The 14,420-nt window shown below is 40.3% G+C and overlaps 1 protein-coding gene across 1 annotated transcript; it reads left to right on the top strand.

Moving 5' to 3' along the window:
* The first annotated feature begins 4,382 nt into the window (after window positions 1-4,382).
* On the top strand, window positions 4,383-12,122 carry LOC135552847 (mucin-2-like). The gene is made up of 14 exons (XM_064984755.1): window positions 4,383-4,522; window positions 5,182-5,206; window positions 5,604-5,775; window positions 6,026-6,273; window positions 6,499-6,682; window positions 6,770-6,962; window positions 7,158-7,282; window positions 7,428-7,497; window positions 7,589-7,719; window positions 9,847-9,887; window positions 10,854-10,982; window positions 11,288-11,327; window positions 11,478-11,601; window positions 11,915-12,122. The coding sequence occupies exons 1-14, from the start codon at window positions 4,383-4,385 to the stop codon at window positions 12,120-12,122; spliced, it is 1,830 nt and encodes a 609-aa protein (XP_064840827.1).
* Window positions 12,123-14,420: the final 2,298 nt, after the last annotated feature.

Here is a 14,420-nt window from a genome sequence, read left to right on the forward strand (position 1 = left end):
CACATCCCAACCACCACAACAACGACAGGTCCTCACACCACTACTCCTACACACACTACTACAACCTCAACATCGACAGCTCCACATACAACAAAAACAACAACTCAGACTCCCAGCCCTAGTACAACTCCAACTACTACTCCTCCATCAACATCAACAGTAGTAACACCTACCCAATGCAGTGGTGAAGAAAAATGTGTGTGGTCAGACTGGATCAACCTTGGTCAGCCAACGTCTGGCTCTGAAGGTGGAGATAATGAATCCATTAAGAGCATCATTTCGGCTGGTTATCACATTTGTTCAGCTCCAGAGGCAGTTGAATGTAGAGCAAAACAATACCCTGGACTTCAGATCTCTCAGCTTGGCCAAGACGTGACTTGCAATCCATCCATTGGACTGATTTGTCAAAACAATATGCAAGGTCTTCAGCAAAAGTGCTTTGATTATGAGATTCGGGTGAAATGTTGTCAATGTGGAACCACAACACACATCCCAACCACCACCACAACAACGACAGGTCCTCACACCACTACTCCTACACCCACTACTACAACCTCAACATCGACAGCTCCACCTACAACAAAAACAACAACTCAGACTCCCAGCCCTAGTACAACTCCAACTACTACTCCTCCATCAACATCAACAGTAGTAACACCTACCCAATGCAGTGGTGAAGAAAAATGTGTGTGGTCAGACTGGATCAACCTTGGTCAGCCAACGTCTGGCTCTGAAGGTGGAGAGAATGAATCCATTAAGAGCATCATTTCGGCTGGTTATCACATTTGTTCAGCTCCAGAGGCAGTTGAATGTAGAGCAAAACAATACCCTGAACTTCAGATCTCTCAGCTTGGCCAAGACGTGACTTGCAATCCATCCGTTGGACTGATTTGTCAAAACAATATGCAAGGTCTTCAGCAAAAGTGCTTTGATTATGAGATTCGGGTGAAATGTTGTCAATGTGGAACCACAACACACATCCCAACCACCACCACAACAACGACAGGTCCTCACACCACTACTCCTACACCCACTACTACAACCTCAACATCGACAGCTCCACCTACAACAAAAACAACAACTCAGACTCCCAGCCCTAGTACAACTCCAACTACTACTCCTCCATCTACATCAACAGGAGTAACACCTACCCAATGCAGTGGTGAAGAAAAATGTGTGTGGTCAGACTGGATCAACCTTGGTCAGCCAACGTCTGGCTCTGAAGGTGGAGATAATGAATCCATTAAGAGCATCATTTCGGCTGGTTATCACATTTGTTCAGCTCCAGAGGCAGTTGAATGTAGAGCAAAACAATACCCTGGACTTCAGATCTCTCAGCTTGGCCAAGACGTGACTTGCAATCCATCCGTTGGACTGATTTGTCAAAACAATATGCAAGGTCTTCAGCAAAAGTGCTTTGATTATGAGATTCGGGTGAAATGTTGTCAATGTGGAACCACAACACACATCCCAACCACCACCACAACAACGACAGGTCCTCACACCACTACTCCTACACCCACTACTACAACCTCAACATCGACAGCTCCACCTACAACAAAAACAACAACTCAGACTCCCAGCCCTAGTACAACTCCAACTACTACTCCTCCATCTACATCAACAGGAGTAACACCTACCCAATGCAGTGGTGAAGAAAAATGTGTGTGGTCAGACTGGATCAACCTTGGTCAGCCAACGTCTGGCTCTGAAGGTGGAGATAATGAATCCATTAAGAGCATCATTTCGGCTGGTTATCACATTTGTTCAGCTCCAGAGGCAGTTGAATGTAGAGCAAAACAATACCCTGGACTTCAGATCTCTCAGCTTGGCCAAGACGTGACTTGCAATCCATCCGTTGGACTGATTTGTCAAAACAATATGCAAGGTCTTCAGCAAAAGTGCTTTGATTATGAGATTCGGGTGAAATGTTGTCAATGTGGAACCACAACACACATCCCAACCACCACCACAACAACGACAGGTCCTCACACCACTACTCCTACACACACTACTACAACCTCAACATCGACAGCTCCACATACAACAAAAACAACAACTCAGACTCCCAGCCCTAGTACAACTCCAACTACTACTCCTCCATCAACATCAACAGTAGTAACACCTACCCAATGCAGTGGTGAAGAAAAATGTGTGTGGTCAGACTGGATCAACCTTGGTCAGCCAACGTCTGGCTCTGAAGGTGGAGATAATGAATCCATTAAGAGCATCATTTCGGCTGGTTATCACATTTGTTCAGCTCCAGAGGCAGTTGAATGTAGAGCAAAACAATACCCTGGACTTCAGATCTCTCAGCTTGGCCAAGACGTGACTTGCAATCCATCCGTTGGACTGATTTGTCAAAACAATATGCAAGGTCTTCAGCAAAAGTGCTTTGATTATGAGATTCGGGTGAAATGTTGTCAATGTGGAACCACAACACACATCCCAACCACCACCACAACAACGACAGGTCCTCACATCTCTACTCCTACACCCACTACTACAACCTCAACATCGACAGCTCCACCTACAACAAAAACAACAACTCAGACTCCCAGCCCTAGTACAACTCCAACTACTACTCCTCCATCAACATCAACAGTAGTAACACCTACCCAATGCAGTGGTGAAGAAAAATGTGTGTGGTCAGACTGGATCAACCTTGGTCAGCCAACGTCTGGCTCTGAAGGTGGAGATAATGAATCCATTAAGAGCATCATTTCGGCTGGTTATCACATTTGTTCAGCTCCAGAGGCAGTTGAATGTAGAGCAAAACAATACCCTGGACTTCAGATCTCTCAGCTTGGCCAAGACGTGACTTGCAATCCATCCGTTGGACTGATTTGTCAAAACAATATGCAAGGTCTTCAGCAAAAGTGCTTTGATTATGAGATTCGGGTGAAATGTTGTCAATGTGGAACCACAACACACATCCCAACCACCACCTCAACAACGACAGGTCCTCACACCACTACTCCTACACCCACTACTACAACCTCAACATCGACAGCTCCACCTACAACAAAAACAACAACTCAGACTCCCAGCCCTAGTACAACTCCAACTACTACTCCTCCATCTACATCAACAGGAGTAACACCTACCCAATGCAGTGGTGAAGTAAAATGTGTGTGGTCAGACTGGATCAACCTTGGTCAGCCAACGTCTGGCTCTGAAGGTGGAGATAATGAATCCATTAAGAGCATCATTTCGGCTGGTTATCACATTTGTTCAGCTCCAGAGGCAGTTGAATGTAGAGCAAAACAATACCCTGGACTTCAGATCTCTCAGCTTGGCCAAGACGTGACTTGCAATCCATCCGTTGGACTGATTTGTCAAAACAATATGCAAGGTCTTCAGCAAAAGTGCTTTGATTATGAGATTCGGGTGAAATGTTGTCAATGTGGAACCACAACACACATCCCAAACACCACCACAACAACGACAGGTCCTCACATCTCTACTCCTACACCCACTACTACAACCTCAACATCGACAGCTCCACCTACAACAAAAACAACAACTCAGACTCCCAGCCCTAGTACAACTCCAACTACTACTCCTCCATCAACATCAACAGTAGTAACACCTACCCAATGCAGTGGTGAAGACAAATGTGTGTGGTCAGACTGGATCAACCTTGGTCAGCCAACGTCTGGCTCTGAAGGTGGAGATAATGAATCCATTAAGAGCATCATTGCTGCTGGTTATCACATTTGCTCAGCTCCAGAGACAGTTGAATGTAGAGCAAAACAATACCCTGGACTTCAGATCTCTCAGCTTGGCCAAGACGTGACTTGTAATCCATCCGTTGGACTGATTTGTCAAAACAATATGCAAGGTCTTCAGCAAAAGTGCTTTGATTATGAGATTCGTGTGAAATGTTGTCAATGTGGAACCACAACACACATCCCAACCACCACCACAACAACGACAGGTCCTCACACCACTACTCCTACACCCACTATTACAACCTCAACATCGACAGCTCCACCTACAACAAAAACAACAACTCAGACTCCCAGCCCTAGTACAACTCCAACTACTACTCCTCCATCAACATCAACAGGATTAACACCTACCCAATGCAGTGGTGAAGAAAAATGTGTGTGGTCAGACTGGATCAACCTTGGTCAGCCAACGTCTGGCTCTGGAGGTGGAGATAATGAATCCATTAAGAGCATCATTTCGGCTGGTTATCACATTTGTTCAGCTCCAGAGGCAGTTGAATGTAGAGCAAAACAATACCCTGGACTTCAGATCTCTCAGCTTGGCCAAGACGTGACTTGCAATCCATCCGTTGGACTGATTTGTCAAAACAATATGCAAGGTCTTCAGCAAAAGTGCTTTGATTATGAGATTCGGGTGAAATGTTGTCAATGTGGAACCACAACACACATCCCAACCACCACCACAACAACGACAGGTCCTCACACCACTACTCCTACACCCACTACTACAACCTCAACATCGACAGCTCCACCTACAACAAAAACAACAACTCAGACTCCCAGCCCTAGTACAACTCCAACTACTACTCCTCCATCAACATCAACAGGAGTAACACCTACCCAATGCAGTGGTGAAGAAAAATGTGTGTGGTCAGACTGGATCAACCTTGGTCAGCCAACGTCTGGCTCTGAAGGTGGAGATAATGAATCCATTAAGAGCATCATTTCGGCTGGTTATCACATTTGTTCAGCTCCAGAGGCAGTTGAATGTAGAGCAAAACAATACCCTGGACTTCAGATCTCTCAGCTTGGCCAAGACGTGACTTGCAATCCATCCGTTGGACTGATTTGTCAAAACAATATGCAAGGTCTTCAGCAAAAGTGCTTTGATTATGAGATTCGAGTGAAATGTTGTCAATGTGGAACCACAACACACATCCCAACCACCACCACAACAACGACAGGTCCTCAGATCACTACTCCTACACCCACTACTACAACCTCAACATCGACAGCTCCACCTACAACAAAAACAACAACTCTGCCTCCCACCACTACTATTATTCCTACAACTCATTTTTTTGTAACAACTGGTGAAACAGCGAAACCATCGATTCCAGTCACATTACCCCTTCATTGTTCTATTTGCCATTTCAATCATACTGATTTCCTCATTGGTAAGTTTTACTTTTCACCTTTCCAAGTTTTAAACCTTTTGTACTATTAGTTCAGCTATTGGTGATGTTCAATTTGTATGTGGAAAACTTGCTTTATGATTTCACCTCAAATTACTTTCAGGCTCAATTGTTTATAATATCTCTGACCATGATGGATGGTGCTACATTGGTCTCTGCAACAAGACTTGTGAAGTAGAAACACATTTGACCAGCTGTGGTACATCAACTACCCCAGTTACTCCTACTTCACCAACCACTTCACAGCTCCCAACAACAACAGTTCCACATGTAACATATCCATCTGAGAAGAACTGTGTCCATGACCATCCTCCAAGACAGGTTTTACTCTGCTATAGATAATAACTTTTGTTCCATAGGAATTATTATTTACAAAGGGATGATTACATTACAAAAATAATTGAATGATTTTATAGACATTTCCTGTCGGCCTAATATATTTCTGTGTTTGTAGAATGGTGAAAGCTGGAAACATAACCAATGCACCAACGGAACATGCGCCAATGGGAAAGTTAGTTATGAGCATGTACATTGTGAGACTCCGAAGCCTATAGCATGTGAAAATAACTATCCTCCAATCCAAGTGTTTGACGAATCTGGATGCTGTTTCCACTATGAGTGTCAATGTAAGTTTACCACCTCCCACCCCAAAAATAGAGATGTTTATTCTTTGTGTCACAGAATCCACTTTAGCCATTGATTTTAGTTCAAAATGATTCTTACTATTTGACTTGTTTAGGTTTATCTAATAGTTACCAGCAGTAAATGTATATGAATGTCTAACATTGGAAAACATTCAGCACAGCACCATTAATGTAGCATAAAACACTCCACATCCGTGTCCTTTTAAATGCTAATCATTCTCTTCTTACTAAGGTATCTGCTATGGTTGGGGAGACCCTCACTATGTCACCTTTGATGGAACATACTATGGCTTCCAAGGAAATTGTTCTTACGTCTTGGTCAAAGAAATCCTGCCAAAGTACAACTTCAGTGTTGTAATCGACAATTACTATTGTGATGCCCCAGATGGACTTTCCTGTCCTCAGTCTCTGACAATTTATTATCAATCTTACAAGATATTCATGACCAAGAAGGACGTTGATGGAGTTTTCACAAGTCTGGTAATTCAAATATCTCAAATACTGTATGTTCAAGAGATTTTCAGTCATTTTTTCGTTTAAGAGGGATTAGTTTTGAGTTTAGCTTAGATATTGATTAGCTTCCATTTAAGATTGATATACTTCCTTTATGTATTAGATATAGGATACAGTTCTAGAATACTATTGGGTATAAAAATATTGAATTATTGTAACCATTTTGTCCATCTCTTAATATTTTTGTCCTAGATTTATGTAAACCAGAAACGCATCATCCCAGCATATGAGACCAAGGACTTCCGCATCACAGACAACGGAATTGAGACCCTTTTAGTCATACCAGCAATTAATGCCAAGGTGTCTTTCACTGGTCTTATGTTTAGCATATACCTGCCCTGGGACAAGTTCAGTGGCAACACTGAGGGACAGTGTGGTGAGTACAGGTGTTTTATGGTCACTTTGTTACGATGATTACCCCATGATGTCTCATTGTCTAACAATGGTTTTCAATCGTATTCAGGTACATGTGACAACAACCGGACAGATGACTGCCGCTTGCCAAATGGGACTATCGATTCATCTTGTCCTGACATGGCACACCAATGGCATGTTGCTGACCACAATAACAGTCAGTGCACACCACCACCACCAGAGCCGATACCAACACCACCACCAGGCTGTGATCCACCCATTTGTCATCTCATTCAAAGCAAGTAAGTAGCCATTAGTATTTACAGTAAACCTAGCTCTTCTGTAGGATCGATAACCTCCCAATCATAATAATCTCAGTGCCAACAGTAACTTGACATACTAAAACACAACAATCATTTGACAAAGCCTGATGACAAAACAAAGTGAAGTATCATATTTAAGTATCCTCTCTAACTGAAGCGTGACATCTTTTCTAGGGTCTTTGAGAGTTGCCATAAGATAATCCCCTACGAGCCATTCCTTGTGGCATGTATCTTTGATGCGTGTTATATGGATAATGTTACCATTGGCTGCACCAGCTTGCAGACCTATGCTGATGCATGTGCACAAGCAGGAGTCTGTATTGAGTGGAGAAATTATACAAATGGACAATGTGGTAAGTAGGTCACTCCTCAAGACCATAAAGCTCAGATAGCCTCTATGATGTTGCTTATTGGTTATTAACCTTTTTATCTCCCCCGCTACAGACTTCACATGTGAGAAACCCAAGGTTTATAAAGCCTGCGGTCCACAAGTTGAACCAACCTGTAATGCCTGGTATGTATAATGCTGTTGTTGTTCAGTGGATGGGTATAATGATGGGCAAAAGTCTCTCAGCTATTGAATAATGTTTTGAATATCTCTGCAGGTACAATTTCAAATTCATCCAGACTCAAAATGAGTTCAGTGTGATGGGAGATATACAATTGGAGGGATGTTATTGTCCCCCTGGGACCACTCTTATGAGTTCCAGCTCAAACTACTGTATCCCCAGCTGTGGTAAGAATGGTCAAATAACAGCATTGTATAATGAAGGTGTGGTGACTTACTGTATGGTGCTGTGATAGTAGCTACATCCTGCTGACCTTCACTTTGGGAAGCACAAAGTGTTAATTGTTCGTTGCTACTCTAGTGGTCTTTTGAAAGCTGGTTCAGCTTATTGTATAACAAACCAAATATATCCACAGCATTTTTCACAGATACTTCAATTTTGCGGGTTTTAGTTTATTTTGATTGATATTGATTTCATCAAGTGCTTCCGATATATAAATGCATTATCAAAATGAAGTTGTGGAATGTATTTCAATTACTTAGTTTTTGTAATGTATTTTTTTCTCTTTGGTTCATTAGATATTTGCCCATTGCCAAATGGAGAATGGAAAGAGGTAAAATTGTCTTTGAATTTCACCCACAGGTTTAAGCAGGGAAGAGAAACTATTAATTTCTGATATACACATTAACTTAAGGATCGGCGTCCCATCAATGGGACAGTTGTAAATCATGCAGCGCGTTATGTCAAGATCGCAGATTTTAGAGAAACAACAAACGTCGGTAAATATAAGTGTCTTATATCGGCTGAAAGCTTAAATTCCTGTTAATATAACTGCACTGTCCACTTTACAGTAGCTATTACTGCAAAAACAATGACATGCTATTGTTTGAGGAGAGCTCCTAACAACAAAACAATTTTTTCACTGTGATAGGTTTGATAAATTCACCTCTGAAGGTAAAATGTATACTTATATTCTGAAATGTTGCTCTGATTTACTATCCAAAGGGTCCCAGAGATAACACGAAGTGTTGTTTTGTTTAATAAAATCCCTTTTCCTATCCTAAAAAGGTCCATATAGCACGCACAATCTATTTTGTATTTCCACTCGTTCAATTTGCAAAGAAAGGAATCTGTGAAAATCTCACCTTAAACGTTGTTTCAACGAGTCAAATCACATTCGTATGTATTCCTCAGAGATCCTAGAAGGAAACAAGACTTCACTATATAATTAGGGGTGTAGTATATCCTATAGAACACCATATTTGGTCAGAGAGCGACGCCTTCATGGCACGCCGATGACTCGGGCGGCCATCACTTGAACAACTGTATCTTTGTCAAATAAGCACCAGTCGGGGTCAAACAAAGCTAGCTAGATAGCCAATGAGCTGGGCTTAACGGGAGTATCCGGAAACCATGTATATGTAGTAAACTGTAGCTACAAACCTTGCACGACAGCATGCCTTTTTAATTTTTAACAAAAATTTCCACAAACTTCAAAGTGTTTCCGTTCAAATGGTACCAAGAATATGCATATCCTTGCTTCAGTGACTGAGCTACAGGCAGTTAGATTTGAGTATGTAATATAGACGAAAATTGAAAAAAAAAAAAGGTCATGTAGCTTGTATTTCACTTTTGGCAATCATGTATAGTAATGTATGCAATAATAAGAATTATAATAATAATAATGTATTACAATTCTATAGTGCTTTCATAAAACCTTAAAGCACTTCAGTAATTACTAATTCCACACACTGAATGATTGAACATTGTACTGGTAGTGTCCATACAAACCTTAGTGTACTTAAATTGTTCCTCATTGCAGGCTAATGAAACCTGGGTGAGCAACTGCCAGGAGTGTGTGTGTGACCCGTACAGTCTGGAAATCCAGTGCCAGCCTATGGCATGCCAACATCAGCCTCCTCTCACCTGTGATCAGGAGGGCCAAGTTAAGGTCGTAGAAACCGTTGACTGTTGTCAAAAGGACAAATGCGGTGAGTGACTTGTTTGGATAATGTGCTTTATATCTGGGCTTTATAACATCTCGGTAAAAACGTTAACATTTTCGGTGATTACCTAATATATCCAACCACTGTGGCCATTCGCATAGTTTTTAAAACAATCGTTTTTTCTTTCCAAACAGAGTGTGATGTCACACGATGCTCTACTTCCAAGATAACTTGCCCAGTCGGATTCGAGACAGAGGCAACTATGGGAGTCTGCTGCCTAACTTATCAATGCGGTGAGTTTGCGTCTGCATGTGTTTGAGTGTGCGTGTACAGTATTTGTCCATATCCTAGAAATCCCAACATGTTAGTTGCATTATTGAATGATTATCCATGTTCTTTGCCCCACAGTGCCAAAGGATGTCTGTGTGTTTAACAACACTGAATATCAGGTGAGAATGCATTCTATGCTATTTTCATTTTGGCCAGTCCCACCACTTCTAAATGATCAACTTAATAAAAGAGTACAACATTAGTTTTACTTGCATACATTAATTAAAAAACAAGTTAAACTATGCAAATTCCTCCTTTAAGCAGGGTGCTAACAATGTCTTTTGGTCAATCCATTTATGAGATTAGATAGGACAAAAAAAGTGCCTCAATTCATAGACTTTCGATAGAAATATTATATTTTCTCATTCCAGCCTGGTGCCAATGTTCCTGAGGACAAGTGTAAGAATTGTGTGTGTGGTGACAGTGTAGATGCCCAAAGCCATCTACATATCATTGAGTGTCATCCTACTGAATGTGACACTCACTGCCAGCAGGTAAGTGATCTCCATTGACACATTGACACCCTTTGGCCTCATTATGTAATTCAACATACTTAGTGTAATGGGAGTTCTTATCCATGTCAAAATATTATAATAACACTGATTCCTCTGTGTCCACTATTGGACTACTTCTGGATAAGTGTAATTACTAGTGAGGATCACACATTGATCACACATTGGTATAAGAGAGATCATGTGCACATCATAAAGGTTTTCTCCTCTCTGGTCTGTCTTCTTCCTTTCAGGGCTATGATCATCAAGCCGTCCCTGGGCAGTGTTGTGGGAAGTGTGTACAGACAAGCTGTGTGGTTATGCTGCCAGATAACACCACACACACTATTCAGGTAAAATAGCATCAAGACGCATTATTTATCTCTCACAGATTCTCAAATTGTATTATTTTATTTTTTTACAATTCGTAAAACATATCAGTCCTATTTCACTTGATTATTTAAAAACATCAACATGTAATTTTACAGTAGCAATAAAGTTTTATGCAAAATAACTATCTTAGCAATGATACAGTATATCGTATATAATTTGAAGAATATCCTGTTGATATCTTTCATATTCTCACCTCTACAGCCTGGTTCCGTCTGGATACCATCGGGAGACAAGTGTCTCAAGTATGAGTGCGTAAAGATTCAGGACCAACTCATCCCAATCGAGGCTAAGACTGTGTGCCCTGTCTTCCAACCAGAAGACTGCGTACCCGTGAGTTACAATAACCATCTGGCAAATTATCTGGGTCCGGATAACTGGCCCATTTAAAAACAACTGGACAATGTGCAAAATCATATTCGTGAAATAAAGTTTAAACATGCCCAGTCACTCAGACCAAGGCCTGTTGCTTAATATAGTATGCCTAATGTGTATTTATGTGAGGTTATTGACACCTGTTGCTTAAAGTGAACAATGCAAGAACACTGCACTGAAAAACATGTGGAGACAGTTTGGTAAATGCTACGTCAGTGACTTAAAAATGTTCTTGTTTTTTCTTGCATTTTCTTGTTTTTAAGGGAACTGAAGTCATTGCTCCAGATGGTTGCTGCCATGTCTGTGAGTGTCTTTTTAACACCATCCTTTTTGATAGACATTTGTAAATCATTCTTGCCCTTTATCAGGCATTGGGGAAAGTGTGTTAGCTATTGCCATGGTCCTCAGGATGATTAACGTTAATTCATTTGAAAGTGTCACTTTTGTGTGCAGGTATTCCAATAACTAAGCCATGCAACGTGACAAAGAGCAAAGTGTACCTGGACAGCAATGGCTGCAAGTCTGCAAACAAGGTGGAAGTGACAACATGCAGTGGATCCTGTGTCACCTACGCCATGTGAGTATTTTGATCATTCCTGAAATATTTCAGGAACACTAACACATTATTCCTCCCAATAAAACAGAATTGGTCTGCCTGTCTAAATGCAAACTACAAATTATATTTTCACTAATATGTTATGTGACAATGCCTGTGTTTACAAAGGCAGCCCAATTCTGATATTTTTCCCAATTATTGGCAAAAGAGCTCATCTGATTGGTCAAAAGATCAGAATGAGGTAGCCTGTGTAAACGCAGCCAATGTTATATAATTACAACTGCTACCATCATTACTTCCACATAATGACATCATCTCTCCTTTACGTTTTCAGGTATTCTCTTGAGGCCAACATGATGGAGCGCTCTTGTACCTGCTGTCGGGAAGAATCCACCACCAAGAAGGAAGTGGAGATGATCTGCCCAGACGGTTCAAAGTTCAACCACTCCTACATCCACATCAATAAATGTGGCTGCCAGAGGACAGAGTGCGTGACCCCGGAGGAAACACAGGTCACAAGGTCACGACGCAGGAGAAGATGAATGACTCTCCACTACCATCCCTTTACTGCTTAGATTAGTTTTCTATTTATGTTCAACTTGTTCATTTTCCTGCAAAGTAATCTGCTAAAGTAGGAGAAATTGTTTCAGCTTCGTATTCATTTTTTATTTTATTTTAGCCAAAATAAAGTTGGCAATAGGCTATGCATATATACCACATTCTCGTTTTCATTCTTTTTTGAAATTCTGTTGAGAAATATTTGATTGCAGACACCCAGTTCAACAATGGCCTATCCTTTTCCAGACAAACAACCAACTTTCAAAGTGTCAAACACTTATTCCAATTTGAGATGTTGTTAGGTTAGAGTCACGGATCAGTAATCAGAAGGTTGCTGGTTTCAGATCCCTGGCACCACTTCCTACTGTTGTTCTTGAGAAACAGAGTTAACCTCTACATATCTCCAGGGGCAGCACTGAGGCTGACACTGTGCTCCTCCCTATTCAGTACTAAAGACACATTTTCCACTTTGATGGACAAATAAAGTAATCAAATATTTGTCCTAACTCATCTATCATATTAAATAAAGTATACAAGATAGAAACTATTTTGTCCGGACAATAATTGTCCTTTGGTTTCAACGAAAACAAAACAACAGATAATTTCATTTGAACTGTACCAGGTGTACAAAATGTACAAAATGCAAAGGGAAATACATGGGCCATGTGTGATTATATAAAACAAATGGAAATACATGGGGCTTGTGTGATTATATAAAACAAAGGGAATTACATGGGGCTTGTGTGATTATATAAAACAAAGGGAATTACATGGGGCTTGTGTGATTATATAAAACAAAGGGAATTACATGGGGCTTGTGTTATTATATAAAACAAAGGGAATTACATGGGGCTTGTGTGATTATATAAAACAAAGTGAAATACATGGGGCTATATGTGATTATATAAAACACATGGAAATACATGGGGCTTGTGTGATTATATAAAACAAAGGGAATTACATGGGGCTTGTGTGATTATATAAAACAAAGGGAATTACATGGGGCTTGTGTGATTATATAAAAAAGAAGGGAATTACATGGGGCTTCTGTGATTATATAAAAGAAAGGGAATTACATGGGGCTTGTGTGATTATATAAAACAAAGGGAATTACATGGGGCTTGTGTGATTATATAAAACAAAGGGAATTACATGGGGCTTGTGTGATTATATAAAAAAGAAGGGAATTACATGGGGCTTGTGTGATTATATAAAACAAATGGAAATACATGGGGCTTCTGTTATTATATAAAACAAAGGGAATTACATGGGGCTTGTGTGATTATATAAAACAAATGGAAATACATGGGGCTTGTGTGATTATATAAAACAAAGGGGAATTACATGGGGCTTGTGTGATTATATAAAACAAATGGAATTACATGGGCCATGTGTGATTATATAAAACAAAGTGAATTACATGGGGCTTGTGTGATTATATAAAACAAATGGAATTACATGGGCCATGTGTGATTATATAAAACAAAGTGAATTACATGGGGCTTGTGTGATTATATAAAACAAATGGAATTACATGGGCCATGTGTGATTATATAAAACAAATGGAATTACATGGGCCATGTGTGATTATATAAAACAAAGTGAATTACATGGGGCTTGTGTGATTATATAAAACAAAGTGAATTACATGGGGCTTGTGTGATTCTATAAAACAAAGTGAATTACATGGGGCTTGTGTGATTATATAAAACAAAGTGAATTACATGGGGCTTGTGTGATTATATAAAACAAAGTGAATTACATGGGGCTTGTGTGATTATATAAATTATATTATGTATTTCACCTTTATTTAACCAGGTAGTTCTCATTTACAACTGTGACATGGCCAAGATAAAGCAAAGCAGTGTGACACAAACAACAACACAAAGTTACACATGGAATAAACAAATGTACAATCAATAACACAATAGAAAAGTCTATATATAGTGTGTGCAAATAAAGTGATATTACGGAGGTAAGGCAATAAATAGTCCATAGCGGTGAAATAATTACAATTTAGCAATTAACCACAAGTGTTAGATGTGAAGTAGATGAATGTGCAAGTTGAGATATTGGGGTGCAAAGGGGAAGAAAAACAACAACATGGGGATGAGGAAGTTGGATGGGCTATTTACAGATAGGCTATGTACAGGTGCAATGATCTGTAAGCTACTCTGACAACTGATGCTTAAAGTTAGTGAAGAAGATATGAGTCTTCATCTTCAGTGATTTTTGCAATTTGTTCCAGTCATTGGCAGTAGAGAATTGGAAGGAATGGTGGC

Source organism: Oncorhynchus masou, chromosome 2, assembly GCF_036934945.1.
Source record: "Oncorhynchus masou masou isolate Uvic2021 chromosome 2, UVic_Omas_1.1, whole genome shotgun sequence".
Taxonomy (NCBI): Eukaryota; Metazoa; Chordata; class Actinopteri; order Salmoniformes; family Salmonidae; genus Oncorhynchus; species Oncorhynchus masou.

Coding starts and splice junctions, on each gene's coding strand:
- LOC135552847 (XM_064984755.1), top strand. CDS start 4,383: ATGTGGAACCACAACACACATCCCAACCACCACCACAACAACGACAGG. Junction 4,523..5,181: donor AACTCAGACTCCCAGCCCTA/GTACAACTCCAA, acceptor TTGTACTATTAG/TTCAGCTATTGGTGATGTTC. Junction 7,720..9,846: donor CTACTGTATCCCCAGCTGTG/GTAAGAATGGTC, acceptor TTTGCCCCACAG/TGCCAAAGGATGTCTGTGTG.